Below are 27,202 nucleotides of genomic sequence, written 5' to 3' on the forward strand. Positions count from 1 at the left end.
GATTGAGACGTCAGGGGACGGGGCAGTAGGGGGAGTCATCTTGGCCTTATTGATGTGATTGCTCTTTGCTTGCGCTCAAGGTTCCGATAATGGGAAACATGTAGGGGGCATTTGGGGCAAGTTGATATTTATTTTTAGCGTTTAGTGGCCCGGGTAGTTCCTTCCTTTGGCCAAAAGTGGTTTGATCTGTTCAAGTTAAAGAAGCCAGTTAAAAGAAGTAGCACATGAACGCGGGGTGTCGACAACGTGGAGCAATTATTGTTTCAGTGAATAATTAGGAAAGTAAGGATGAATGAGCAAGATCTGTTTTACCTTTCATGTGGGATGGGGTTGAGTGGGTGGGAATAATTCATACTGTGTAACAATTTTGTTTTTATGTTAATTAAGTCCTACCCGTTAAACTTTAATGCTTTTGGATTTTAATCAAACTATGTTAAAACTATATTTTACAAAATTTTAGTTACTTCCGTTTACGTTATAGACTCACAACTTTTCTTCTACGACATAAATTTGTTTTTTTGTTTGTTTGTTTGTTTTGAGACAGGATCTCACTATGTAGTTGAAACTGACCTGGAACTCACTATGTAGTGCAGGCTGGTCTCCAACTCACAGCGATCCTCCCGCCTCAGCCTCCTGAGTGCTGGGATTACAGGCAAGCAACACCACACCCGGCTAAACTCCAGCTTCTTAAAATTGAATGGGGGAGGGACTCAAATCTGTGACAAAGTGTGAATGGATTGTCCATTCCAGAGAATCAACACAAAGTTACTACTGAGCCCAGGGATCTCAGGGTGGAGAGAGAAGTACAGGAATAATGTAGGAGCAGGATGTCCACCTTGCCAAGCTGGATTCTTCCTTCTTGTCCAGGGTCCCTGATACACTAAGCATCCCGTGTCTCTAATCCTGAGTTACTCCTTCAGCCGATGTTGGCTCTTGTGCACGATTCTGGGCATCTTGATACATGGATAGAAATGGCGTCTGCCCTGAAGCAGTGTGGTGGACAACTGTGAGCCAATATGCTCAAACAGGAAGAAAAAACCTACATGGTGTGCAAGGCTTCCTGCAAGAGTGGCCTAGATGAGTACTAATGCCGTGTAAGAGTCTGGGTGGAAAGAACACTCAGATGCAGGGAGTTGGCCCCAGGGACATCTGGAAGCACTGCAGCCTGGCAGGTGACTGGAGCTGCAGATGGCAGGAGAGAACTAGGATAGAGAGCACAGGCTGGAGGGGAGCTGCAGCCAGGTAAGAAAGGACTTGGATGTCTCACTAAATGGGACTAAATTAGATTTGTTCCCTGCTCAGGAGACAGAATAGTCTAGCGTGTTTCACCAAGAAAGCACATGATAGGCTAGAGAGAAGGCAACTAAAAATGTTAAGAAAGATTACAGTGGTAATAGACACTCCACCAATCAAGAGGCTAAGGCAGGATAGTGAGTTCAAGGCTAGCCTGAGCAGCACAGCAAGTTTTAGGTTTTTAGGCCAGCCTGGACTACATTATGAGATCCTGTCTCAAAAAACAATAAAAACAGAAAGAGGGTGTGGTGAAAGAGCAACCAGAGAACACGGAATTTTTAGTCAATCAAAAATGTCAAGATGTTCAAAAAGATAATTAAAAAGGAGTGCTACAAAAACAATATTGTTTTACTAATTATCTTACTAACTTGAAATGCAGTATTTTAATTGTCTTTAAGCAACCAATTGATATGCTCTAGCTAATGATATTTGGATGTAAACACTAGAGACCAAAGTAATTGCATTATTATTTTTTATTAGTACTTGTTTGTGATACATAATGACCACCTTTACTGTGGGTATTTGGTGCATGTATGTAATACATCTTAATTAATTAATTCCATTCCTTCCATCTCCTGGCTCCCTTCCCATTTGCTAAAGATTTATCCTCATGTTTACTTTTGTCTAGATTTTATATTGCTCTTTATCAATACTTGGATTTCTCATAGGAGAGAAACTGTATGAAATTATAGTTTTGTGACTTTACCTTCCCTACAAGATGCATGTCTCATTCACCTGTGCACATTTTGCTGACTGAGCATCTATGTATAGGACAGATTGCTAGTGTTCTTCTCCATCTTATAAGATGGAATTGACATCATTGCACTGGTGAAGACCCAGGCTTAGAGATTTTTTTTACAAGATTATAGAATTAATAAGTGTCAGAGCTACAAAGTTAAGTCCTTACTTTGCTGCCTCAAGTTCTCAGCAGTCTTTTTCTGTATCTGGCGATTCATCAGAACTAGCTCTGGTTTTGGTTTTCTCTCCTTTGTCACTTCTATCAGAGACCCAAAAGAATAAAGCTAAATTAATGGATTATAAGGCCGGCTTAATATACAAGGTTGGAAATCTCAGTCATTGGCTTACAGAATCAAGAGTTAAAGGGAGTCTGAGTGAGCTTGACTGATAAGCAGAAAAGAACAAGATGAGAATTTCACAGGGATGGGTCAGTTTTCCCAAATATGTTGCAGAGATATTATGACTTGAATATGGTTCTTTTGCAGAAGACACTGAGTGTTCCTATGATGAGTAAGTGCCAGTGGTGTTTGGATCCAGAAGCCATTGAAAAGGTGGGCCAGGCGTCATATAGAGAAGGATCAGAAAGCAACTCACTTTTAAAAGATGTATAATGAGGTTTGGGAGCCACAGAGAAGAGCCGTTACAGTCTATCATCATAAACCTCAAACATTTCAAGGAATATTTTGGATAGGACAATTTTTTTTTTTTTTAAACCAGGGATTGAACTCAGGATCTTGTGCTTACAAGCAGGCCCAATGCTACTGACCTAAATCCCCAGCCCTGGATAGGACAATCTTGAAGTATATTTGCATTTCTTTAGAAAAAATATTTGCCCTATAGAAGAAGGTTTAGGTGAATGAATTTCAATTTAGTATAAGGGAATATCTCCTAAAGTCACAACATTCTAGTTTTGAACTGTGGCCTGAAAAGCTGGTGAATTCCTGTGCCCACAAGTGTTCACACAGAAACAGGTCAGCTATCTACCAAGGATGTTTCAGAGGATCCCTCCCCAAAGTGGAAATGTGGATTCTGTGACTTCCTTCTGTGTCCCCATCACAATATATGGAATATGTATATTTCTGTCAAATAACACCTCCCGTTAAGTTCTTTCTCATGGAATTGAGGACATACAGATTTTTTAAACCTTTCTACCTTTGTTTTAATGTATATTATCCTTTGGTTTTAAGGAAAGAATAAAACTCAAAGAAATGGAGTCAGTCCCTCCTTTCTGACAATTTAGTGCTTTCTCCTTTACTTTTTATTTTTTATGTTTTGGCCTCTGAGATTGCAGTCCTTCAGTCTTATTCCATCAGGCAATCCTTACTCTGGTTAAGAAGAAACTAAAAGCAAGAGTCAGCATCCAGGAAATGAGGAAATCATTTGGCTTAACGAGTTGAGTTGAGATTGTCTAGGTTCTGAGAGATGGTTTGGAACACAGCAGGGAGTCATTTAGTCTCTAGTTCTTCACAAACTGGCACATGTAATGTGTATTAATTCTAAGGTCTAATGAACTTGGGTCCCCTGGATGAAATAGATTACTGCTGAACATTGAAGTCTATGCCTGTATCTACTGTTGGAACTGCTTTTGCTGTTTAGCAGAAAATAACACCTGAGTAATAAATATGCTTACATTGTATTTTTATAAATAAAGCTGCATTATATTTCTTGCCTGCTAGACTTATTATGGGCTAAGCACAGACCAGGTTATTTATTTATGTAAGTATTTTTGCAATGCTGGGCATTGAACCCAGTCCTTGGACATGCTAGGCAAGCATGCTACCTCTGACGTATATCCTGAACCACAGACCAGGTGCCTTTTGAATTTAATCCAGAGTGTGAACACCAGACCACTCTAATTTAAATTCTGTAAAAATTACAAACTGAAGAATCATATCAATTATTAACATGAGTTGAACCTTAATTTTGAAGAGTATATGTTTTCTAATCTTCACCTTTTAAACCAAAGATATATTTTAAGCTTCTTCACTTCTACACCTAAATGTGAATATTACTAGTTACTAGCTCTGATTGGTTCAATTAGGAGTAAGTGTCACTCCGAGAGAGGAATATTTGTGGATTAACACCTAAAGAAAAATTAGCACTAAATCACGTTTGAATTGAAGGAACAAGGGCTAGTAATCAGGCCCATTATCATAGGCAGTCATTGTTAAGGTGGTTTGATACTTCCTTGATGGTACTGGAGAAAAAGGGATGACAACTCACAGAAAATACAATTCAAGGCATATTTTAAAGAATCAGCTATACGCTGAGTACAATGACATTTGTATGTGATATCAACTATTTGGGAGACTCTAAAGGAGGAGCATCACGTTTGTGAGTTCCCTAAACAAATTACCATGACCCTGACTCAAAATAAAGAACAATGGTGACATAGCTCAGTGGCAAAGTGCCCCTGAGTTCGATCCCTAATACACACACACACACACACACACACACACACACACAAACACACAGGGGCCCCCGTGCATGCATGTTAATAAGAATATAGTTCACTCCATTTTAACAATTAGATACGTCCATGTAACCATTACCTTCAAGATAGAGTAGTTTCAGCACCCAAAGTTTCCTCCTGCCTCTCTGCAGTTCATCAAACCCCAACCTAAGTAACCACAGTTCTGCTTTCCATCAGGGTTGAGTTTCTGTGGTGTATTTTTAGCATCTTAAAAGTGGTGTAAGTTTTTGACACCCTAGGGTGTTTTTATTTGGTGGTTGATTTTTTCATATAAAGTAGATATTTCATATCTTCTTTTTTCCCTCTGAATGAAGAAATTTTATCATTGGGCATAGTTATTTAATTTAGTGAGCAAAAATCACATCCACTGAGTGGTCCAGTTATTATTTTTTGCCACTAGTTATCCTGGAGCATGGGCTGTTTTTAAAACTAAAACTGAAGTCCTAATTGGCTGCAAAACTATTTCTATAATACATTGTACACAAACAACATAGGTGGAGGACTTGTAACGCCCTGAATTCAATAGATGTGGCAGAAATCAGGATGCCAATCTAGAGAAGTTTCAGATGCATATGAGGTGTGATTGTGTTGCAGATTATTTTCCTTTGGATGCCTGCATTTTGTTTCTTACATACAAGATTTATAGGGTGATAGTCCTTCAGCAGCTGCTAACGTACACCCCATAAGCCTCAGATTCCTCATGAGTGTGCCACTAATCACAGTTAGTCAGCACTTATTTAGTGTTTTCTTAAAATTGTTAATGAAGTAAGTGCTATATTAAAATAATTTGTAGGTCTAATGTTCTCGAAAACTTAGTTTGAATTCAACTTTAGTTACCGAGTAAACACATCATCATTTTCCTAATTAGTGTCAACCCGTTTGATTGTCTAATTGCCTTCTATTCTTCATCAGAAGTTAGAAGTCACAGATGGTGGTGGCAGTTTTACTGCATGGTAGGGAGGCTATAACCTAAAAACAGTATAGTGTATATTTAGAAAAGACTACAAGACAGGATTTTGAATGGTCTACCACAATGAAATGACAAATAGTTACGATAATAGGCTTACTATAATGACCCTGAACTGACCACTACACAATATATACATGTACTGAAATATTATTTGTCCCCCCGCAAATGTTTCATTATGCATATGGATCATATCAATTATTTTTATTTAAGAATTCTGTAAAGATTAGAAGACTTTCCACTAAAACTTTAAATCAGCAGTACCAGCCAATGAGCAGAAAAATCTATGAAAGAAAATTAGTGCACACATTTGCTTCTATAGAAACTACATCTACCCTGGTAAAAGACTCTGAGTTCTAGTTGGTTGATGATAATGAATAGCTTTGGTGGTTGCAGGATGACCCTTTCTTCTTGGAAAGCCCAACGAGCAGTGTATAAGGTGGGACACACCTGAGTATGCCCCCTCTATTTTCCCTGATACAGCCCAATTTCTTAGGAAGGTGAGGAAAGCAAAGGAGAAGTGACAGACACGGTGCCTTGTGGCTTTTGGGGCCATGGGATAGTGAGTTGAGCAGGTCTCTGGAAGTCATTTATCCAATGGTTCATTTCACTGCAGGCTTCTGTTTGTAAATTTTCTCAGAGACCCCTTGATTTGATATGTTTATTCAATCTGTAGTTGTAGTCTTCTGGGGACATATTTTAGAATAGCCCTTTTCTTTGCTATAAAGCAACTCTCAACCACTAGTTTCCTTCTGCTTCTCAGGAATGCTGGAAAACTCAACACCTGGTGAGAAGGCAAAGAGTAAAGTGATGGTGTGTTGTAATGAAAATACTCTTTCATCCAAGGAGCCACAAGTTATTTAGAGTGCCTGATGGGTCTCTGTTTCATTAGAGATTATTCATGTGCCATTTAAAATATAACCCATTTTTCAAAACCATCATGAAACATTAAAATACCTGTGATGTATAAAATAAAAACAAAATGCCGTCCCAATCATATTACATCTTACTTCTACCTCCATCCTATTTTTCTTCAGTCTAGAAAAACCATCCCAATGGCTTGCCTCACTTGACCTTTTCTCTACTTCATGCCTGTACAATCTACCCTTATTCCAACTTGTGAATTGTTTGTTCTGATAATAGCCAAGATATTTGTGATGAATTAGAAGTACAATAAAACAAATGTAATATTTACATGTAAGATGGGCTGCCACTGATTATTTTATCAGGGGCCTGACTTTAGCTGGTGGGTCAAACAATAACAAGTATCTGTGTGAGATGAATACAGATTTTACTGAATTTGAAAAACTTTAGATTCAGAGCTCTTGAGCTTTCTTTCCCTCCCTCCTTTCCTCCCTTCCTGCCTTCCCTTCCCTCCCTCCCTCCTTCCTTCCTTCCTTCCTTTCTGTAGCAAGGGTTTTTTGTGGCACCAGACAGAAAGACCGGCAGCCTAGGGACAGTTTAAATTATAGCACCAGTGTACATAATAGATGTTTTGTTTCACATGCTTTACATTTTCTGTATTCCATATTGTAAAAATCAATAGGCTTATTGGTTGTAATGAGACATAAAATATCCTACTTCCAAGTATGGAGCACCGAGTGTTATTGGAATAATTACAATGTCATCACCAGGGGCCCAACTTCATAATGTCTCTGGGACCCCAAGGGTGATTTATTATGTTTACAAATTTGTGTCAGATTGTAGTCTCAGTTTGCTATTTTTTTTTTGCAGAGTTAATCAGTACTTCAATCTAACATTTACTTACCTTTGTTTATTTGCTAGTGTGCGTTCACTTCTTTCAACTCCTTTCTGCCCCTGCCCTTCCTCCCTCCAAGAGTGGCAAGGATAAGGAATCCCTAAAGCTTATATTAATCCCATGGCCAACAGGTCCACCTAATAAAGTTAGCTTTTCATCAGCAGTCCAGAACCTTGCTTTCCAAAGCTCCCTGTTGTCAGCCGTGAGCTTTCCGCCCTCATTCCATAGCTGGGCTTCCCCAGCATTGGAGAAGGCATATTCCTTCAGGTGTTGAAAAGACCAGTTGAAACAGGCTGTCACTTCTTGTTTATTCCTCTCCTGGGGAAGCCTCCTCCTTCTCCTGTTGGCTACTGCAGGTTATTCTCAGCAACAGATGGTCAGGCAAGCAGCTGGCCTGGGACTGTGAATGTTAGTGAGGGGCTCTCTCTTACCTGAGCTGTGAAGGTCCTTCTGTCTTTTGTGGACTGCAGTGGCCTTGGTGAGGCTCCAAATGCATGGTTGGCTTAACACTGTGCAGCTATTTCTCAATGTTTGGCTCAGTTAATCTTTTCTTCCTACTTAAGAGAATGGTAAAATGTATTTCAGGAACATGCTTCTATACTTTTCTTCTATGTTCAGAGTGGATAAAAATCCCTGAGTCTTGGGATTGGCAGGCAGAGCCCCAGAACATCTCTCAGTTTCTTTGTGAGTAAAGCCTTGCACTTCAGTGACCAAAAGAAGGATGGGCTTTCATTGCATATAACTCTAAAGGGCACCCTCTTCCAGAGAGTACTCATATAATTGACTCAGGAGTGGGTAAGTATAGGATTTGGCCATTCTGGGTAAATATAAAAGTGGGTGACAATTCAGTTCCCTGCTTGGGCAGGGTGACTATAAGGATTATGGACTTATGTGCCCTGTCACATTGGGTACCTCTGACACCAATCTTCTGCCTCTATGACTACACAAACCTAAAATAATACCCCCCCCAGGGTATTCTTACACTCTTTTTCTAGGCACTGTCCCAGGTTTAAACAAGGACCCTGAAAATGCCACTTAAAGTTCTCCTCCATATGTGCTTATGGTTTTACAAATAGCTGTATCTATGTGTGTAGGTAGGTAGTAAATAGTGGGTAGACATTAATCTAGTCATCTGTTGTTGCTTGAGCCCATTTTTTTAGATACCTGAAACAAATTGTTTTACATTTTAAAAAATTATCATGCAAACAACACTCATTCATTCATTCATTCAAAATATTTAATGAGTGTCATATGTGGCCAGGACAAGAAACTTAGGCATTGTCCTTCCCCTCATGGAACTGCAGTGAGCCAAGGAGACAGTTAGGGTAATAATTGCAGCCCCACTAGATAAGTACTATAATAGAGGCAGGCTTATTTATAAATCATGAAAGATCAAGCCCAGGAAAGGAATTAAAGGTTTGCCAGAGTCAGGCTCCTAAATATCAGTAGGCTCAGTCATGTCATATATTTCATGGTTTGGATTGACATGGAGAAATCTGGAAACAACTATGCTGATTTAGCAAGCAGTGGAGGATTTGTAAATAAAGTCCGTGACTCTCTGTGATTTTCTGATTTCTGAGTGGTAGTCTTTTTTACTGGAGACATCTACCTGAAACAGATGAATACTGGCTGTTTTGACTTCCCAATAAACTCAGTCTTTTTTTAGCCCAGGAAACAATAACAAACATGATATTTAGTACAGAATAGTTTCATCTCTAGCAAAAATAAAATTACAAATGAAATACCTTTCAAGCTCGTGTAACTTGACCAGTCTTAATACCTTAAACTGTTCAGTAAGTTCAATGTGGAAATATGGAAAAGAAACACATGGGAAATAATCCTGGAATATCAGATGTACAGATTTTGATTGAGACATGTTCTCAGGACAGGTATCGAGAGGATCGAAATCTGTGGGAAATCAGAGGGGGCTTTGTCCTAGGCCAGCTCCCTTCTGTGGGGATTCAGACTGGACTTTGTCCTATGTTATATAGCTGCACTGTTGGCAATCTATGTGAAAGCACTTTGGAAACTGCTAAGTGTTTTACCAATATAAGGCAGCATTATTATCATTACTTTAAAATCCCATCTTAGTGCCTAGAAGAGTTAATGTGCCCCTTGAGGATAACTTAAACAATGAAAATAAGTCTAGTTTATTGTGCAATATCTCTTCCCTAATTATGCAAGGAATCCCCTAAAAGCTGTTGTTGAGTTTTAAGATTCAGCTTTGAAATGTTTTGCAATTCAAAATAGAGTTATATTGTGTTTTCCTAGTTTAGCAGAAATAAATACATCTCTATGATCTTTCTTACTCCCTTTCCTCCCCTTCTTCCTTTTCTTCCTTTACTCCCCACCCACTTCCATAGTAGGGAGTAGGAATGCACACCCAGGGGCATTATATAACTGAGCTACATCCATCCCTAGGACTTTTTATTTTTTTTTTCTTTTTAGGTAAAATCTCCCTAAGCTGTTCAGGCTGGACTTGAACTTGCAACTATTTGCCTGTGATTGATTATTTAGCTATTTAGTGGCACAGTCAGAACCAGAATTCAGCTCTCTTGGCTTCTGTTTTTGTGGTTTTTCTTATCATGGTAATAACCATAAATTCAAGTATTTTCACAAAAAGCGATACTGAAGTAAACCTACCACACATTCCCTGTTGTGCAATTTTATCTTGGGTAATATTAAGATAGTATCTTTTACCGTTTAAAGTCACATATACATGTAATGTACATTTACATATCTGCACTGGAGTTTAAGTGAGACATGCAAAATAATTTCACAGTTGTCAAGTTCAAGAACAAAACACGTGTGTCTTTTGGGTTCCTCACTTGAGCATGAAAATTAATTCTGAAAGTCTAGATATTGGAAAAGGCAGCTGGATGGCTATTTCGTTTTTGGAAGATAACTAAACATAAATACACTTCAACACACTACACTGTTGGTGATGGTTCTAAGCCTTTCCCAAACCCATTCCTCGTGAAGGTGTTGAGTCTCTGAAGGTGCAGAATTGATCAACCATGAAGCTGTGACCTAACATAAACTTGCTAAGAAATAGTATAATAATATCTGTGCCCTGAGGGTAAAACACTGAACCCTAGAGCTCTCTCTTTCATCATTGCCCAGACTATAATCATATTTCTTTGTTAGTATTTCCTCTTTGCATTGTGGGACAATTGACATTGATAAATAGCAGGGAGAAACCAAATTCAAAAAGAAAAAAAAGAAAGGAGGGCTGTCTACTGTTAGCTCAAGAAACAATGTGTGTGGAAAAGCTCTTTAGCTACTCCCCTCCCCACCTCTCTTTTTTTCATTCCTTGCCCACAACCCCGGACTGCAGCTGCTGACAGAAAGCACAACTGAGCTATACTTTGGCCACATTCGGCTTACGTTAATTGTGATAAACAGTGCAGCCCATAATATTTATTTTAAAGGTTCATTCAGTGAAAGCAAGCGTTCTTGATTTGTGTATAACTGCTAGTCAATGGAAAGCTGCAAATGTACAGAGAAGCTCTTAATTTCATGCCACGCAATTAATACGGCTGCTTGATGCTCTATTCTTCACAGGTGCAGGGGCGTTGCAACCCTTTGAAGAAGTGTGTAGCTAATAGCCCATATATAATTCAGAAGAAGTCTTCAATGGAAGACCCCCAGGGGATAAATGGACAGTCTGTAAGTAAACAGAATGTCAGTCTTAAGGAAAGAGTTATTACTTTTAAAATCATAATGACTATTTTTGTTGTAACCTGAGTGTCTGGAAATTTCTCAAAAGCTCTCAACCAATTTTTAATGATTTTGAACATCACAAATTAAATACTACACTAGTTCATCAGCCTAATCTAATTTATATTTTTCATTGGTGGTATCAGTTATCAAAAGTAGTCATAGAAGAAAAAGGCAATGCTTCGTATTTTGTAATTACAACCAATATACATAACATAATTTTAAGCCTAACATTTTCCTTTGTCTGGGGGAAAACTGTATTTGTCTTACAAAATATGAAATTAACGTCTATGTTTTGGCTTGCTTCATATGTATTTGTTTTGTGGATAAATGTGTGTGCATGCATGTTTGAAATGTTTTTAGTGTAGAAGTTTCTGTTTGGTGGACACTTAAATGATCTTGAAATTAAGAGAGCCTAGTTATTATATTTTGTTCATTTATTTTTTGAGCAGAAAAGAAAGGGCTCAGAAATTTTCCTCAGGTTCATATCAGGAAGAAAGAAAATTTCTTTTGGCATATAAATGACTGTCTAGTTTGAGACATTCTTATAAATAACTTCAGAGTTATTTAAAACTTGAATAATTCAATGAATTTTCATTTTAAAAAGATATTTCAGTGAATTCAAGTTTTTTCCTTGGAAAATTTCCATAGTACTATTTGGGACTGTGGACATGACTTTGCATTTGAAGTTCTCTGGTCAAGTAGGATGCTTTCAGATGTATGGTTTCATCTCTCAGTTTTGTTCACAATAAAATTATCACAAATCTGGAGTGTGATCTTTAGTAATGCTGTTGTGGTTCCTATAAGTGTGTGTTTTACAAGGCCGCTTGGTGTTCTACAATAAGCAGCAACTGCTAATGGATGAGGATTTTAATAACCAACGGTCAAGTGCTATCATGGTAGTTTTGCAGGCATACTGTATGCAATTATGGAGTGTATTTTATGGATCTTCTAAGTCATCCTGTGAGGTAATTCACATAAAGCACTTTGGGATCACTTTATATGGTGCAGCTTTTACCCTAAACAGGAAGAGTATCCTTAATTCAGTTAGTTATTTAAATTGTTGAAACTCCTGTTACATCAGTGATATTTGATTTTATTATATTTAAATACTTTTGTAGTGTACATAAAATAAGTGAAAAATGAGCTCACTAATAATTTATTACTTACTGCCACCTTTTATGTTCCACTGGTTCTTAGAGTCAAGTTGATGTGTTGGAGAATCACCAACAAATTTAGCAAAGTAGTGTTGATATTTCATGCTTGCAAATTCTAATTTAAGAGTGAAGATAAAAGAGAAACAATGTGATGCTTAAATATGTGTGTTGGATTTATCTCACTTAAAGGGTTCTCAAGGAACAAATAAGGACCAGAATGGATGATAGATACTGGGAAGTAGGAAGAAAATGTTCAAATGAGAAGGGGAACAAGGGGGGAGGGTAAAAGAAGAAGTAAGATTTGTTATGTGTGTGTACTCACCCCACTGATGAATTTAATCATGAACTGCATACATGTACTGGTAAAAAAAAAAGAGTGAAGAAATTAAGATTTGAAACAAAGAACTGGTTAAAAAATTAAGAGAATTTTCTTTGGCTTTCGTATCAGCACGATGTCATTTTGGTCCCTTTTTATTATGGGATAGTAAAACACATTTGCTCTTGAAAGTCAGTTGGCTATCCTAGAGGTGCAAAACCAGGGAGGGACATTTCTCAAGGGCAAATACCATGTGGCATTCAGATTGCAGAAGCCCTTCCTTGACCATTTTTCTCTTACCTGCTCAGCCACAGATGACAGCCATCTCTTCAGACACTCCAGAGTGGGGCCTTGGGTGGGCCCTCCAGCACTTGCTTCCTTCTGCTGTCAGGTTACTCCTTTTTATTCCGAAGGTGGAGAAAGTGACTCAGGATCAGTAGAGGATCTTGAACTTAGTTGAAAACATTCAGGTTACTCAGAAAAAAAAAAAAAATTGGAACTCTAGACCAATACCCAAATTCCTCACACTTATGCACATGACTGAATTTTCTCTTGCTGGTCACATTCATCTTTCAAAAGTTTTTCTTAGACAGAGTTTCAACTTATTTGTAGTACACACAAAATTATGTTGCACCTGCATGTAACTCTTTTGCATGTACTGAGAGGCACATCTTAAGTGTCCACTTGTGACAGATGGATATACCCTTGCAACCCATTCCTTATCACAGAGAAGAACATTCCCCTAACCCCACAAAGTCCTTTGTGTTCTTTGTCGCTCAGGGCTTCCCCAGTGCCCATCTCGCGGACAAATGCTGTTCCAACTGTTTTCATCTTTGATGACTTTTGCCCAATTATTCCAAAAACTCATACTCAGTCCTCGTACCATGTCTTCTGTTGTTTCTGGTTTCTTTACATCTGCGAGATTCATCAATATGTTGCAAGTATCAGATTATTCTTTTTATTGATCAGTAGCATCTGTTGTATGCATTCTTTTAAAAATAATAAGTACACTCCAACTTGTCTGGGGAATTTTTGCACATATAAAATGAAAAGAGTGAAATCCACATAACCTAATTAATATCCTTTCCAGACTTTTTTTTTTTTTTTTGGAACTTTCCTTTTCTTTTGTTCTCTAGCCCTTTGCTCACAGAATTACACCTGGTAATGGTCATTTCTGGATTGTGCCTCTTCCAGTAAGGCTTAATACTTGCTTCTCTCAGCATATTTTTAATAGAGGTAGGACCTCTGGTTTTCTCATTAGAATAGGATATTTTAAAAAAAAGTTTTCTTGAGAGGTTTCATACACAATGCCAGTTTACAAAACATATTTGTAATATTCAACATGTGCAGTTACCACAACAATATTCTGTCGTTTCATAGTAGTCTCTCAAGTCTTGATGCATCTTTCTTTCCTCTGTAGGTACAGATGTGAGGAGAGGGGGAGAATGGTGATGTTTCCTCATGTCTTCTCATTAGCCCAGATATTTGGGCAGGGCAGAAGGCTGACAGGAGTGCTGTTGACATTCTTTTAGCCTTGTGACAGGTGATGAGCCCAGGGGTCTCTCCATGGGAGGGACACATGGAAGCTTCTCTGTCATTTCAGGGATGTTGGGTTGGAAGTGTGTGGAAACCCTTATAAAATGCACAGCCACTCTTAATCTTGGTACTACTGTCATGCATTGTGCAAGTTGGAGTTACAATTTTTATGGTGGCTCATGACACTTGAAGGTGGGAAAATGGCTAATTGTTGAATACCAAAGAGCACACTGTCCCTGTAATATAGCCTTTGCCTCTAGCAGAGTTCTGGAAATGTGTCTGTCAGGTGAGGAGAGACCATGAGCTGAGGTGAAGTAGCTCCTCACTTTTGGATTCTGGGTAGACTCAGCATAGGACCAAAATGTTAAACCAGAAATTCTTCCTTTTTTATTCTGGAATGTTCTGCATATGTGTGTTCCACAAGTAGGAAGGTGAAGTAACTCATGTTGTTATCTAAGTTCTGTCTACTACTCTATCAGTCTTATGAGGACATAATGGAGAGGAAGAGGTTAGTGGGGCCTTACATCATTTCTGTCATAAATCTGGTCATTCCTAATCTCTCAGGAAGCTCCCATTTTGGATGATACAGTGCCACTCTGACAGCAACATCAAGGCAGCAGATCCACTGCAATTATCAGCTGCATTTCCCACCTGGGGTGAACACCTCAAAATCACAGCCATGAAAGAGCTGAGCTCTGGTGACATCTCAGTTTTTGTAGTATATGAAGATTTCTAGAAGCAGATTACATTAGAAAAAAACAAAACAAAACAAAACAAAAAAAACTACCAGCTCTTTGAAGAAAATGTGAATTGTAAAAAACTATGTTTTCCTTATGAAGCTATGAAGACTACAGTTAAACATTCACTACACAACATAAAACTTGAGAATAAGATAGCCTAGCATCCCGAAAATAATATTTTAGATGTGCAGCAGGAGACCTGGCTTACCCTTTTACTAGTTGTATGACAGGAGGTGGGGTTTCACGCATCATCAGCTCCTGTATGAGAAAGATGCTAACATTTGTTTCTCTTATTTAAAAATCACAGTTTTGTAGCTCAAATGGGATTATGTATTTAAAAATTCTTTGAAAACTAGAAACATCACTAGAAAAATGCAGTTAAAGAAAATATTATCTGACCATCTGCAGGTCTTCATAATTTTTTTTTTTTTGTACTGGGGATCGAACTTGGGACCTTCACTTTTACGGCAAGTGGTGGAACCACTGGGCTAAATCCCTGGCCCTCTACATAAAAATTGTAAAATGCAGCCATTATACCTGTGCCAGTATTACCATCATGGACATATGCTTGATTATGCTGTTCTCAGCTGGCAGGGAAGGGTGTCAATCAGGTCTCCCGAGACACTAGAAGACACATTTTATTGTAAATGGCAGATAATTCATTTACTTTTATATTAAAAATTTCAGACATTCTACATCTTTTTGGAATAATGATACTTTAAATTTCAACTGTATTCTCAAAATTGAGCCTCTTGAGTGTCCTTTAAATTTAACTTGAAATACTCACAGCAGGTTTTGCTGAGATGCTGGATCAGAAGAGACATTTAAAATATGTACATACTTTATTCATATACTTGAAGATCCTAAAAATAAAAAGTGACTTTTAGCCAAAATGGAAAACTTCAATAATTATGTTAGGAATAGAAAGAAGCACACCTTTTAGGACAAGTCACTGAACGTAGCTATTTAAATACAACCCACATTGTCAGACTAATTAGGAAATTATTAATCAAATCAGGGCTTCATTTAGTCAGCTTAACTAAGTGAAGTGTTTGAATAACTTAAATTTAAAATCATAGAATGGAGTGATTTTTGAAGCAGTACTATTTCATTAAATGTCTGCATTAGTTCCTTAGGACTGGGTGGCTTAAAACAAAATAGAAATTTGATGTCTTGCAGCTCTGGAGACCAGAAGTCCAATGTGAAAGCATCAGCAGGGTTATGTTCTCTCTAAAATCTGGGGTGGAATCCTGCCTTGACATTTCCTAGCTTCTGATGATTTGTGGGTAGTGGTTTGCTTTTCTTTCCTTACTTCCATCTCTGCCTACATTGTTGCATGGCAACATGTGTCCCTCTTGTGCTTGTGTGTCTCTCTTCTTCATAGGAAGACTCCATTTCTTTTTGGATTAGGGCTCATTCTAGTGACCTCATCTTAATTATATCTGCTAAGACCCTATTTCCAAATAAAATCACATTCATAGATACTGGGGATTTAGACTCAACATACATTTTTTAGGGGAATGCAATTCAACCCCTAACAAAGACATAGTATTTGAGGCCTAAAACTATCCCACCCTCCTTTCAGCAAAATGAATAATCCCTGTTTATGTGGTTGCAAGTAGTGGAACTGAATTACCATGAGTTGGTATAAGCAAAAAAATAAAAACAAAAACAAAAAAACTGAAAGGATAAAGGGCCACAAACAGACTTCCTTTAATTTTGATGAGCATGTTTTCTTCAGCCTTCTCTATGTTGACAGCCTTGCTTTCCCAGCTCCTCTCTCACGCAGTGCTGCAGTGCTGGCAAGTCATCATGATTTGCACATTACTGGCTCAGGATTCTCCGGCTGATGGAGCAGGAACTGCACAAAAATGAATCAGTTCCCAGGACAGCAACTGGCAGACCATGTAATGATGCCTACCACGGGCCTCAACCCTTCAGGTTGAGATCTTTGAAGCACTGCTTTGAAACTACAGTGCTAGTCCCATTGCCTTTTCTTATAATTAGGGATACTTAGCCCTTGAGGTACCCTCAACAACATTCTAAGCACCTTGGTCAATAGCAAGTAATGACTTTGCCTATCAACCTTTCCATCACTACCTATTATAAGCTGTATTCCCCAGAAGCTAGTTTTCTTCTCTTCCTTCATCTGTTAAATAGTAGTGATGATTTGTATTTTCATGTTTGGCAGTAGAGCTAGAGTTGGAGTAGGCTGATTTGTTGGTGTTGTAGTCAGGGTTTGCAAGGGAATAAATTTAATACAGGATTCATAATTTACAGGATTACTTTATAATGTTCACCCAAAAAGTCAGATGCAGAGGAGTGCAAGAGATCTTTACACACACTAGAGACCTGAAGAATCCAGCTGAGGGCCTGGATCCCATGGTAATGTCCCACACAAGTCCAGCTAAAGGCCTGGATCCCAAGGCATTGTCCTCCAGGAGTCCAGGCAGAGGCCTAGAGCCCACAGCCGTGTCTCATGCAAGTCCGTATCAAGGATCTGCACCTGCAAGGCCCAAAGGCCAGGGGTGGAAGCTAGTAAGTCTGTGCTAGCAGGGTGGAGGATCTGTGGCACCAGGCTGAGGAATCTGCACTGGAGCCAGGAAGTGACCCTCAGGGTGAAAACCAGAGCTCCTCTGATGATGAGAACAGCTAAGTTCGTATCAAGAAAATTAGCCAAGGTAAACTTCTCCAGGAAAATCCACAGCATACAATCATCCCTCCAGTTCTCCTTCTGTGCCGCTGGCAACAACTCTCAGGTGGGTCTTGCACTCCCAGAATCACGCTGACTCATTTCAGCTGGTTGTTCAACGTTGACCATTAGTTAGGCCACCACAACTGTGCCAGGTGCATCATCGACAGATAAGAATTTGAACATGAGGGCTGGGGATTTAGCTCAGTGTTTTCACCACCTGCCTCACAAGCGCAAGGTCCCGAGTTTGATCCCTGGTCCAAAAAAAAAAAAAGAATTTCAACATGAGAAAGCAGTGGGGCATAGTGAGGAAAACCCTTACTGAGCCAGAATATCTGTTTCTGAGCCACAGTTTACTATTAATCCTTTCAGTAAATCACTTCAAGGTATTCGTTTCAGTTTTGCAACCTTAATTTTGCTTTTACAGAGAAAATGAGATATATATTGCTAGATGTCTCTGATAAAGAAGTAAGATACCACGTGTCAAAGCATATTGTAAATTTTGAAGTAATGTATAGAGCCATCAACACCAAGCTGGTGACTGGTGTGGGGAACTTTTTCTGGAAAGGCCAGACTAAGTCAGGTAGACTTGTTTCAATCTTGGCTGTGCTCTCAGGCACATTGTCTTCTAATCTTCGTAAGCCTCAGCTATTTTTCATTAGTAATGTGGCGATAATAGTGCCTTCCCATGATGGTATGATTAGAAATAGTATACAGGGAATACACAGATTCTGGAGCCCAACTCCTTGGCTTCAAATTTAAGCTGTGGTGCTCACTAGCTGCATGACCCTGGAGAACTGTGTGAGCCTCCACTGGGCCATTTGCCATGTCTGTAAAGGGGATGATGATCACGGGTTGTTATGAAGACTGAGGTTCCTGTGTGAAGATGTCGAGGGTAACATCTCACATACAGTGAATGCTGCCTCATTGTCTGCTGTGAATATTAATTATTATCCTAAAAATTCCAGACATGCACAGAGTAAGTGATTAAAACACTAGCTGTTATTTAATTAAAATGTATTTGACTGGGGGACAGAGGACTACCTCTTAATTTAGATGTAACAGACACACATTCACAGGGTTTGTATGAGTTTGTGACATGGTATGTCAGGCTATGCCAGAAAGAATTAGGCGAACATCTTCATTTAAGCAGACATAGCTAGTTTGGTCATCTTAGAAGAGCCCAGGTTTAAATGTGATTTGATAGTTTGGAAGAGACTGGCTAAGTTCCACCTGGGCACCAGGTTGTATTAGCAGTTGGGTATTTTAGGTTAAAAATAAAATCTAGACAGAAAAAGTACTCCAGAGACAGGACAGGGGCATGTTTATATTTCCAGGACCAAGTACAATGTCAAGCCCTCCACAGACACGTAGTAAACGTTTGTTTATCTGAGCTGGCCAACATCTTGTGTTCTGGTGTAGCTCACTTGGTCTCCACACACTGAACAAATGGAGTGTGACAAAGATGGAAATTGCTTGTGACTAATGCTAGAAAGAAAATAAAGAGAGGCTCTGACCACTAAGATTCAGTGCCCCTTGCCTGTCTTTGACCCAGCTCACTTAATGTGCAGGGGCTGGAGCATTCCAATGATTATGAACTGGCATCACTGAGCAGTCAGCAACTATGGTCTCTCTCTCTCTCTCTCTCTCTCTCTCTCTCTCTCTCTCAAGCATATACCTTGGGACTTTATGTTTCATTGGAAGATGGAGAGGTGAAGGCAGTTTAAATTGATAAAAGAAAAAACCTTTCTGATAAAGATTTTTTTTTTTCATAAAGGACTAAAAGAAAGGACAATGGATTTTGTGGGTCAGGGGATCGTGTACCTGTGTAGTTGGGGATGAGATTTATGGCCGATGTGCGGAAACAGCATCCGGGTCACGGGTGTGTGGCTGTAGTGAGCGCCCCGCCCTGCTCTCCCCTGGGCAATTGCAGTGAGGAGGGGCTGCCCCCATGATCTCTCTCTATCACTACCCCTGGCAACTGGGATGGGACTCGTCTGCTCTCTCCGGGCTTCATTTTCCTTATTTATAAAATACAGAATTTGGGAGAAGTTATCTTTCAGTTCTAACTCAGAGCGATTCCTTTGCTGTGAATACTGTGTTGGATAACCGAAGCTCGCAAAGGGTTTATGTCACAAGATAGATGTGTGGGGTCCCACAAGCATAGGCAAAAGGACCCATCACAGAAGTCAGGACCACTGTGAGCCCCAGCTCCAGGGCTGTGTTTGGACTCCAGTGTGATACAGTTTTACATTCCTAAATTCTGCTTGTTGGAAGCCTTCTGCTTCTGCATGCATTGTGGTTTTTCTAAGCTTTTAAATCTCAATGAAAATTATTATTGGCAGAGCTTATAATATATCTGTTTTGGCACTAATCTGGGATAAGGTTTTTTTGATGCCTACTTTTTTGTACATTTATAATTTTATTTATTTGTAATATACATAATATTCCTATGATTACTTCAAAAGATGCCTAGAATATCAATAAAGAAGCACTTCTCTATTTTGTGTCCTATTCCCAGAGTGTGATTGTGGTGACAGTAAGATATGTCCATAAATTATATAATAATTTTCTTTTCTTTTCTTTTCTTTTTTTCTTTTCGATTTTTCTCCTCCTCCCTCCCTGATATTTATTCCTATTTCTCTTCCTCTTCCTCTCCCCCTCTAGTTTTTTCAGTACTGGAGATTGAATCCAAGACCTTCTTTCTGAGCTATATCACCAGACCATTTTTATTTTGAGACAGGGTCAGGCTGGGCTCGAATTTGTGTCCCCCCTGCCTCAGTCTCCCAGAGCGCTGGGAATATAGTTTGGACCAATATGACTTTCCTGATATTCCTTCCTTTCAAAGATAGAAGGGCTGGAGCAAGGCATAGCTCAGTAGTAGAGCACTTTCCTAGCATTTACAAGGCCCTAGGTTACATCCTTAGCACTAAAAAAAGATAAAAAATTAAATAAAATGATGAAGTGTCTTGATAGGACCTGTTGAAATAGACCCCATGAGTCCTTTCCCATTAAGTGTGGTCTTGACTTAGTCACTAACTTTGAATAGGTAGAAGAAAACAAAAAGAGCAGAAGCAAGGCTGTGCCATTGTATAGATGAGGTCACAAATGCCACTGTGGTTCCCCTGCTTTCTCTTGGATTGCTCTCTCTGGAGAAGCCAGCCACCATGTTCTGAGGACACTCAGACAGTTCTGCAAAGACACCAACACCTGAAGCCTTCTGCAGCATGTGAGTGAATCATCTTGCAAGCAGAACCTCTAGCCCCTGTCAAGCCTTTGTATAACTGCAGCTCCAGGAGAACCTGGGTGTGTTCTCAGAGACCCTAAACCAGTACCACCCAGCTAAAATTCTCCACATTGCTGACCCTCAAAACTTGTGTAAGATAATAAATGTGTGCCACTTGAATGACTGATTGTGGTGCCAGGGATTAAACCCCAGGCTTCATACTCTACCACTGAGCTATCTATCGTGCCCTACTATAGTGTGTGTTACTTTGAAGTGCTAAGTTTTTTTGTTTTGTTTTGTTTTTTGGCACTAGGGATCAAACTCTGGTCTTTGCACTTGGGAACTCCAGTCCTTGCACTTGCGAGCCAGGCAGCAGAACCACTGAACTAAATCCTGGGCCCTGAAGTGCTAAGTTTTTATGTAGTTTTTTACACAGCAATAGACAAGTAATACAGTGATTCTATCAGCCTATTTTTACATTTAAAATTAGAAAAATATTTAGGGCCTTCTTTCTTTCTTTCTTTCTTTTCTTTCGAGAAATAGAAGTCTTACTGTTGATTAGGCTGCCACCAAATTTATAATCCTCCTACCTCAGCCTCCCAAATAGCTGAGATTACAAGCATATGCCACTGTGCCCAGCTGATATTTTTGAGAGATAATACACACAAATGAGTAGTTCTATAATTGATATAACTCTTCTGTTTCTTATTGCATTTGATTCATAAGTTACTAGGTCTCTCTCTTCCTCCCCCTCCCTGCCCCGCCATGTCTCTCAGATTCAGATATTAATTTTTGAATCTGTTCCTCCAAAACAGAACTTATCTTTTTCTTCACAAATAAGTGTTTTGTACGGCTAATTAGCACAGATTTGATTTTAACATATTGTTCACCCTCGTTTCAAAGTCTGTTTGCCTTCTAGATCCTAAGCTGTTTGAGGACAGAGGGCATGAGAGAGAAGCAGCCGCCCTCCTTCTGCCACTTAGCGTTTTCTCTCTCTCTCTCTCTCTGCTTTGCACATTGCAGATGCACAAAGTGTTTTGGTTGGGTGAATGAATGAATGAATGAATACAAATACTTGGAGTGGAGATTTTGTAAAGAAAGAGAAATTTTGCCAAGTGCTAGTGTGGCCGCTTTTGCTACACATGGCTCCAGGAAACTAAATATGTTTGAAAACAGCTCAGAATCAAGTAAGTTAAGGGGTTTTCTTGCTCTGCCAGCTTTTATGAAAGTAGAGGTATGATGAAAACAAACACCACTGCTCTGAAAACTCATTAACTAGAAAGCCATTAATTGAAGACTTCTGGGAATGTGAGCCGAGGATGAGGTTAATGTCACATATAGCCTTTTATAAAAAATAGTATTACAAAATCAGTTAATAATGCAAATTGATTTAGTCTATGTACATGAATTTATGACACTAAGTAGGCCCCCAAAAATTGACAATCACATGCCGAATATTTCAAGTACTTTTGCAAATAAATTACATTCATTGAAGAAATCTTTCCAAGGTATCTTATTAGGTTAAATTAGATCAACTCATGGTCACAGTTCAAAGGAACTCAGACTAATATTCTTTTATTTTAAAAAATGTAGTCATACAATAATGAATGTGTACTCCCATCTTGCATCAATAAAGCCAGAGCTGAATATGTGTTCAAGATCAGTTTTAGTCAGTGCTACAAGGGCAGCAGAAGGAGCCTGATGGTGTGGGTGGACTGATGCAGGTTCCTGATAAGAATTCTAATTCTGATGCTAATACGGGTTCTAATTCAAGTGTGTGTAAATCCCTGATCATCTCTGAGGCAGTGTCCTTACTCTAAAATGGGGCTAATGCAGTGGCCCCTCAGTATCCACAGGAGATTGTTCTGGGAGCCCTACAGATACCAAAGTGGGGTATTATTTGCACAGAACCTGTGTACACTACCCATATACTTAGATCATCTCTAGGAGCCAGGTGTTTTGCACTCCTGTAGACCCAGCTACTCAGGAGGCTGAGGTGGAGGATGATGTGAGCCCAGTTCATGTCCATCCTGTGCAACATCACAGGACCCTTTCTCAAAATAAATGGACAAATAAAAGAATAAAAGTATATTGTCTTTCGATCACTCTTAAAACCCAAGATAACTTAATGCTATATATAAATAGTTATGCTGTATTGTTTAGGGAGTAATGACATTGAAGAAAGGTCTGTCATTGTCTAGTGAAGACAAAATATTTTTTTTTCCCAAATATTTTCAATCCAGGATTGGTTGAATGGATGGAGGCAGAATCCGTAGTTATACAGAGATAACTATATTTCAGTTGTAAGGCTCAAAACAAGATCACTGGTGCCTTAGTTAACAAGATAGCACTATCCATATAAATGTTGCATGATTATTATGAGTATATCTCAAAAAAATCCAACAAATGTATATATTTTCTTCCAGGCAGTTTTCTAAAAACCCAAAACAACAAAACTTCTTTTGTTCCCTTTAACGTTTTCACCTTCTTTTTGTAAAGGAAAAAATTTTTAATTATTAATTTTATTTAACTCAGTTTTTTCATTTTGAATTAAGGTGCTCACAGTACAAAGGGATGAAATAAATACTTGCACTGGGTTAAACAAATACTGAAATGGATAACTGTTCATTCACTCTTATTACTGAAATCAGGTATGAATTAAAATTCTATTTACAGATCTCAGAACTTATGCCAATTTATTTGATGCTTAGAAATTCAGAAATTCTTGAATTTTTTAATTATATAAAAAGTCATGGGAAGGGGGATATAACTTAGTGGTAAAACATACAGTTATCATGCAAAAGGTCCTGGATTTGATCCCCAGAACCACATTAAGAAAATCACTTGGCAAGCATATAATATGTTGACTTTTGAGGGGCTGGGATGTTGGAGATTGAATCCAGGGACTTGTGCATGCTAAGCACATGCTCAAACACTGAGCCACACCCCCGCATCCCTTACTCTTCCTTAACAAAGCTGTTATGTTTCTTTCCAGTTATAACCCGCTCAGGAAGATTTTTCAAGAATAAAATGTTATGCTTTGAGTATGCAAATATTAACCTTAACACCAATGATATTTTACAAGAATAGCAATAAATGCTAGGTATATGATCAATTACTTGAAATAACACTACTAATTTCCTTTTACAAAAAGAAAGAAATATTCCTGGTACAAGAGAAAATGACCACATACATATTGTACATTATTCACCTTCAGGGCTCATATTAGTGTTTTCAGTGATTTGTCCATCAAAGTTTGTATGCGGTATTTAAAAAATACACATTTACCTGGCCTCAGCTAGTAAGCCAGGAGGGTTGATTTTAAAAATGAGTTTAAAAATATTTTCTGTGTGGGTGTTAATGTTTATAATTGGTTATCTATGGCTTCATTTAACCTCTTATGTTATCAAAGTAATTATCTTGGTGAAGTGGAACCCAGATGACTTTAAAATAATTTTATCCACAAAGTTGACTTTATTGAAGTCCATTTCTTAAACAATATACATGAAACATTAGAACTAGTTGTCTGCTAAGAGTTCAAATTATTTTAACTTTGCATTTTATCCTGCCTTTTGAAAAATGGTTATTGTTTGTTTGTTTGTTTGTCCTGGGAGAATTTTCTAAAATATGATGACTGATTTCAACCAAAACTGGCATATACCTTACTTATGCATTTTACATTTAAACGGTGAGCCAGGCTGCCATCTTAAAATGAAATGGTAGCCATCAATTACTTTCAAATAAACATGTGATCTACTTGTGACACTGAATGAGGATTATGATTTTATTCAACTGTCAGTAATGGCAGCAAAAGAAGTACCTATACTATTTCACACCACTGGGTGATGAGATTCTACAGTGAGCACACTTAAGCCTTTGAAGTTGTAGGAACTTTCTTGGGGCAAAGTGGCACTAACATTTTTGAAACTTCTATGGGACTTGCAATTTAACTGAAGTAAGTGGCTTTTACCTACACTGCCAGTTAAGAGTTGAACAGATTTTGGTATTACTTTGAGAGACTGGGCCCAAAATTCTTATGCTATTCTCACACATCCTAAAAAATGAGAAAAGAAGGGCTGAGGCAGGAGGATCATAAGTTTGAGCCCAAAATGAGTGACTTAGTGAGACTATCACAAACAAACACATGGGACAGAGCTCAATGTGGAGTTTAAGGGTTTAATCCCTGATACTAGAGGATTCTAAAAAAAAAAAAAGAAGAGAGAGGAAGGAAGGAATCATTTGTTTTAAGTCATTAAACCAATAATAGTCCTTAAACACTACAAGTTACAGGACTACAGGATGAGATGAAAGGGGCTGGAGGCTCCTTTTCAGGTTTTTTGTTTTGTTTTGTTTTTGTTTTTTTGTATCTGGGATTAAATTTGGGTCCTTGCACTTGCAAGGCGAGTGGTGGAACCACTGAGAAAATCCCCAGCCATGGAGGCTCTTTTTTGGGAGGTGTTGGTGTTCTGTGCTTGAAGATGTTCAGTACTGGTTACTACAGAGTAGCATGTATAAGACTTTTACTGTAGAGCAGGGGCTGTTTGAAGTACTGCAAATATGTAGGTTTAGCTCATCATTACTTGGTGATAATCTGTTGGAGACTCCCACTGGAAAATAAGGTGAAACTGGTTTACCTTTAAAATCACTTCATGAATACAAGATTTATTACCCAGTGCTAAACGAAAGAGAGGAAGTGAGGCTATAAGGATCAAGAAGGTTTTCCACATGCAAGGAGGCAAAATATGTAATGCTCTTCCTTTGGGATTAGCATATACTTTTAAAGAAAACTTGCTATATTTTTCCAGAAAGGTTCACGTAACGCACGTAAACATTAGAAATATCTCTGATATTTATTACTATCTTTCAAACCTTCTGTGAGCCTTCAAATACAGGCACGTCCCTTCATTCTTTTTAATATCTAGCAAAATTACTTATTGGCCCATGATTAAGCAAAGTAACTGGTCACAAATTGGTAATAATACTGTTGCTTTTCTTTTCTCTTTTACTTTCTTTCCTTTATGTTCTTTTTAACAGATGTTCAGATGGATAGTTACAAATCTGATCTTAAAATGAACAGTGTAACCCACTACCTGGTAATAAGTAATAATAAGTAATGAAAAATTTCAAAATACGTGCAGACTTGAGAGAAAAGTACAACAGGGTCTTGCTTGTGAAATGTTTGGAAACCACTGATCTATGGTCTACAAAGCAATTTGCCTAATTTATTGTGCATTTAGGAGGAAAGAGAAGTATGTTTAGATTTTGATAGTTTAAGAAAATGTCAGGAGACTATATATTTTCTCATTTAAACTTTTACATGTAGAAGGGAATTCCGTAATGATTTCTTCAATTGCTAGATGCTTGCTTTTCTGTTCCTCCTACTTTAGAAATTTCTGCAGAGTATCTACAGAGGAATCTTTGTTTCACTTTGAAATGGCTTAACTTCTTTGGTTTCTTTACACAAAAAGGAATCACTTCTCATTTATGTTCCAAATTTATCAAAAAATTATAGTCTATGAGTATATTCAGTTAAATTAGAATAAAGTTCATAAATACCATAATATTATTAGCCTTAATTCCATGTTACTGAATTATGATTGATAATGAAAACAAATTTGGGATATGAAGGAAAGTATTCTATTCAGTCATTTTAAATTCTTTCCTCACTATTTGTGGATGTTAATTGGACTATATATGTTTCCTTTTATTATTCATTCCCACCTATTATTAACTACACTACATTCTCTAAGTAATACTAGCTTAGTTTCTGTTAGAAAAAGAGGGTTTTGTTTTTTGGGTTTGTTTTTTTTTTTGGTTTGTTCTGATTGTTCTTTTTAAAGAGGGGATACAACAGTCAAATTGGAGGAACAGTTAATCTATTGTGTCCAGTCTTGTGATAGTTTTAAAAAAACTTTAAAAAATGTAGTTACATGTTGAGATTCAGGGACTTTTGGGAACCAGAATATTATTTGTAGCTGACAACAAAGACATTAAGGCTGCAATTCCTTATGTAAACATTTTTTTAAAAGAAATATGCTTTAGGATATTATTTTTTAGGTTAATTTCTTTTGGGCTACACATTTGTACATGTATATGTTATGAAATCTAAACAAATGTCCAGGGCTTCATGCTTTATTTCTGATCTTCATTACCTCAGCTGTTTTAAACTGTGTGATAGAATTAGCACACGGGTCTGGGAGCTGGACTGGGCTCACTCAACCTGAATTTTGGCCTCAGGCAGTGGAGGTGGGAGAGGAAGTATTCTCCACCTCTTTCTCAGAGGTGTGGTTCTGTTTACTTTGGAAAGAAAAGATACAACTATCTCCTAAAGTGGATTAGGCATGGCGAGACAAGATGATACATTTGCACTATAAACTCAAGCAGCTGTGAGAATGCAGTATGTGTGAAATTTCTTACCTTCTTAAAAATCTTGATAGAGTTGTAGCTAAGCTCTTAACAGTCAAAAAACAAACTGCCAATGAAGTTTATTTTCTTTTTTGCTGAGTTTTCTGGACCATTGTTCCGCTTGAGGGGCCCTGTTTGTTAGTTTTGGCTCACAGGCTCCTCTTCCTTCAGAATAAACTC

At 38.2% G+C, this 27,202-nt stretch overlaps 2 protein-coding genes across 4 annotated transcripts in view; one reads left to right on the forward strand and one right to left on the reverse strand.

Moving 5' to 3' along the window:
- The window catches only part of LOC104851711, a 25,667-nt gene extending 12,316 nt beyond the window's left edge, over positions 1 to 13,351 (reverse strand). The window contains exons 1-2 of the mRNA XM_033759026.1: positions 13,171 to 13,351; positions 12,121 to 12,222 (exon numbers count right to left, since the gene is read on the reverse strand). Of these exons, the coding sequence (XP_033614917.1) occupies positions 12,121 to 12,222; positions 13,171 to 13,351 (283 nt within the window). The remainder of the gene's footprint in view (positions 1 to 12,120; positions 12,223 to 13,170) is intronic.
- Eya1 (EYA transcriptional coactivator and phosphatase 1) overlaps positions 1 to 27,202 on the forward strand; it is a 419,270-nt gene that overhangs the window by 53,863 nt on the left and 338,205 nt on the right. For 2 of the 3 annotated variants that reach the window (XM_019205234.2, XM_019205233.2), the window contains exon 2: positions 10,795 to 10,899. The gene's annotated coding sequence lies outside the window, so the exon portion shown is untranslated. Of the gene's footprint in view, positions 1 to 2,538; positions 2,583 to 10,794; positions 10,900 to 27,202 lie in introns of those variants that run through there. The other variant, XM_033760575.1, reaches the window with a different exon arrangement.

This window comes from Fukomys damarensis, unplaced genomic scaffold (assembly GCF_012274545.1).
Source record: "Fukomys damarensis isolate Sample0158 unplaced genomic scaffold, DMR_v1.0_HiC HiC_scaffold_5, whole genome shotgun sequence".
In the NCBI taxonomy this organism is placed as follows: Eukaryota; Metazoa; Chordata; class Mammalia; order Rodentia; family Bathyergidae; genus Fukomys; species Fukomys damarensis.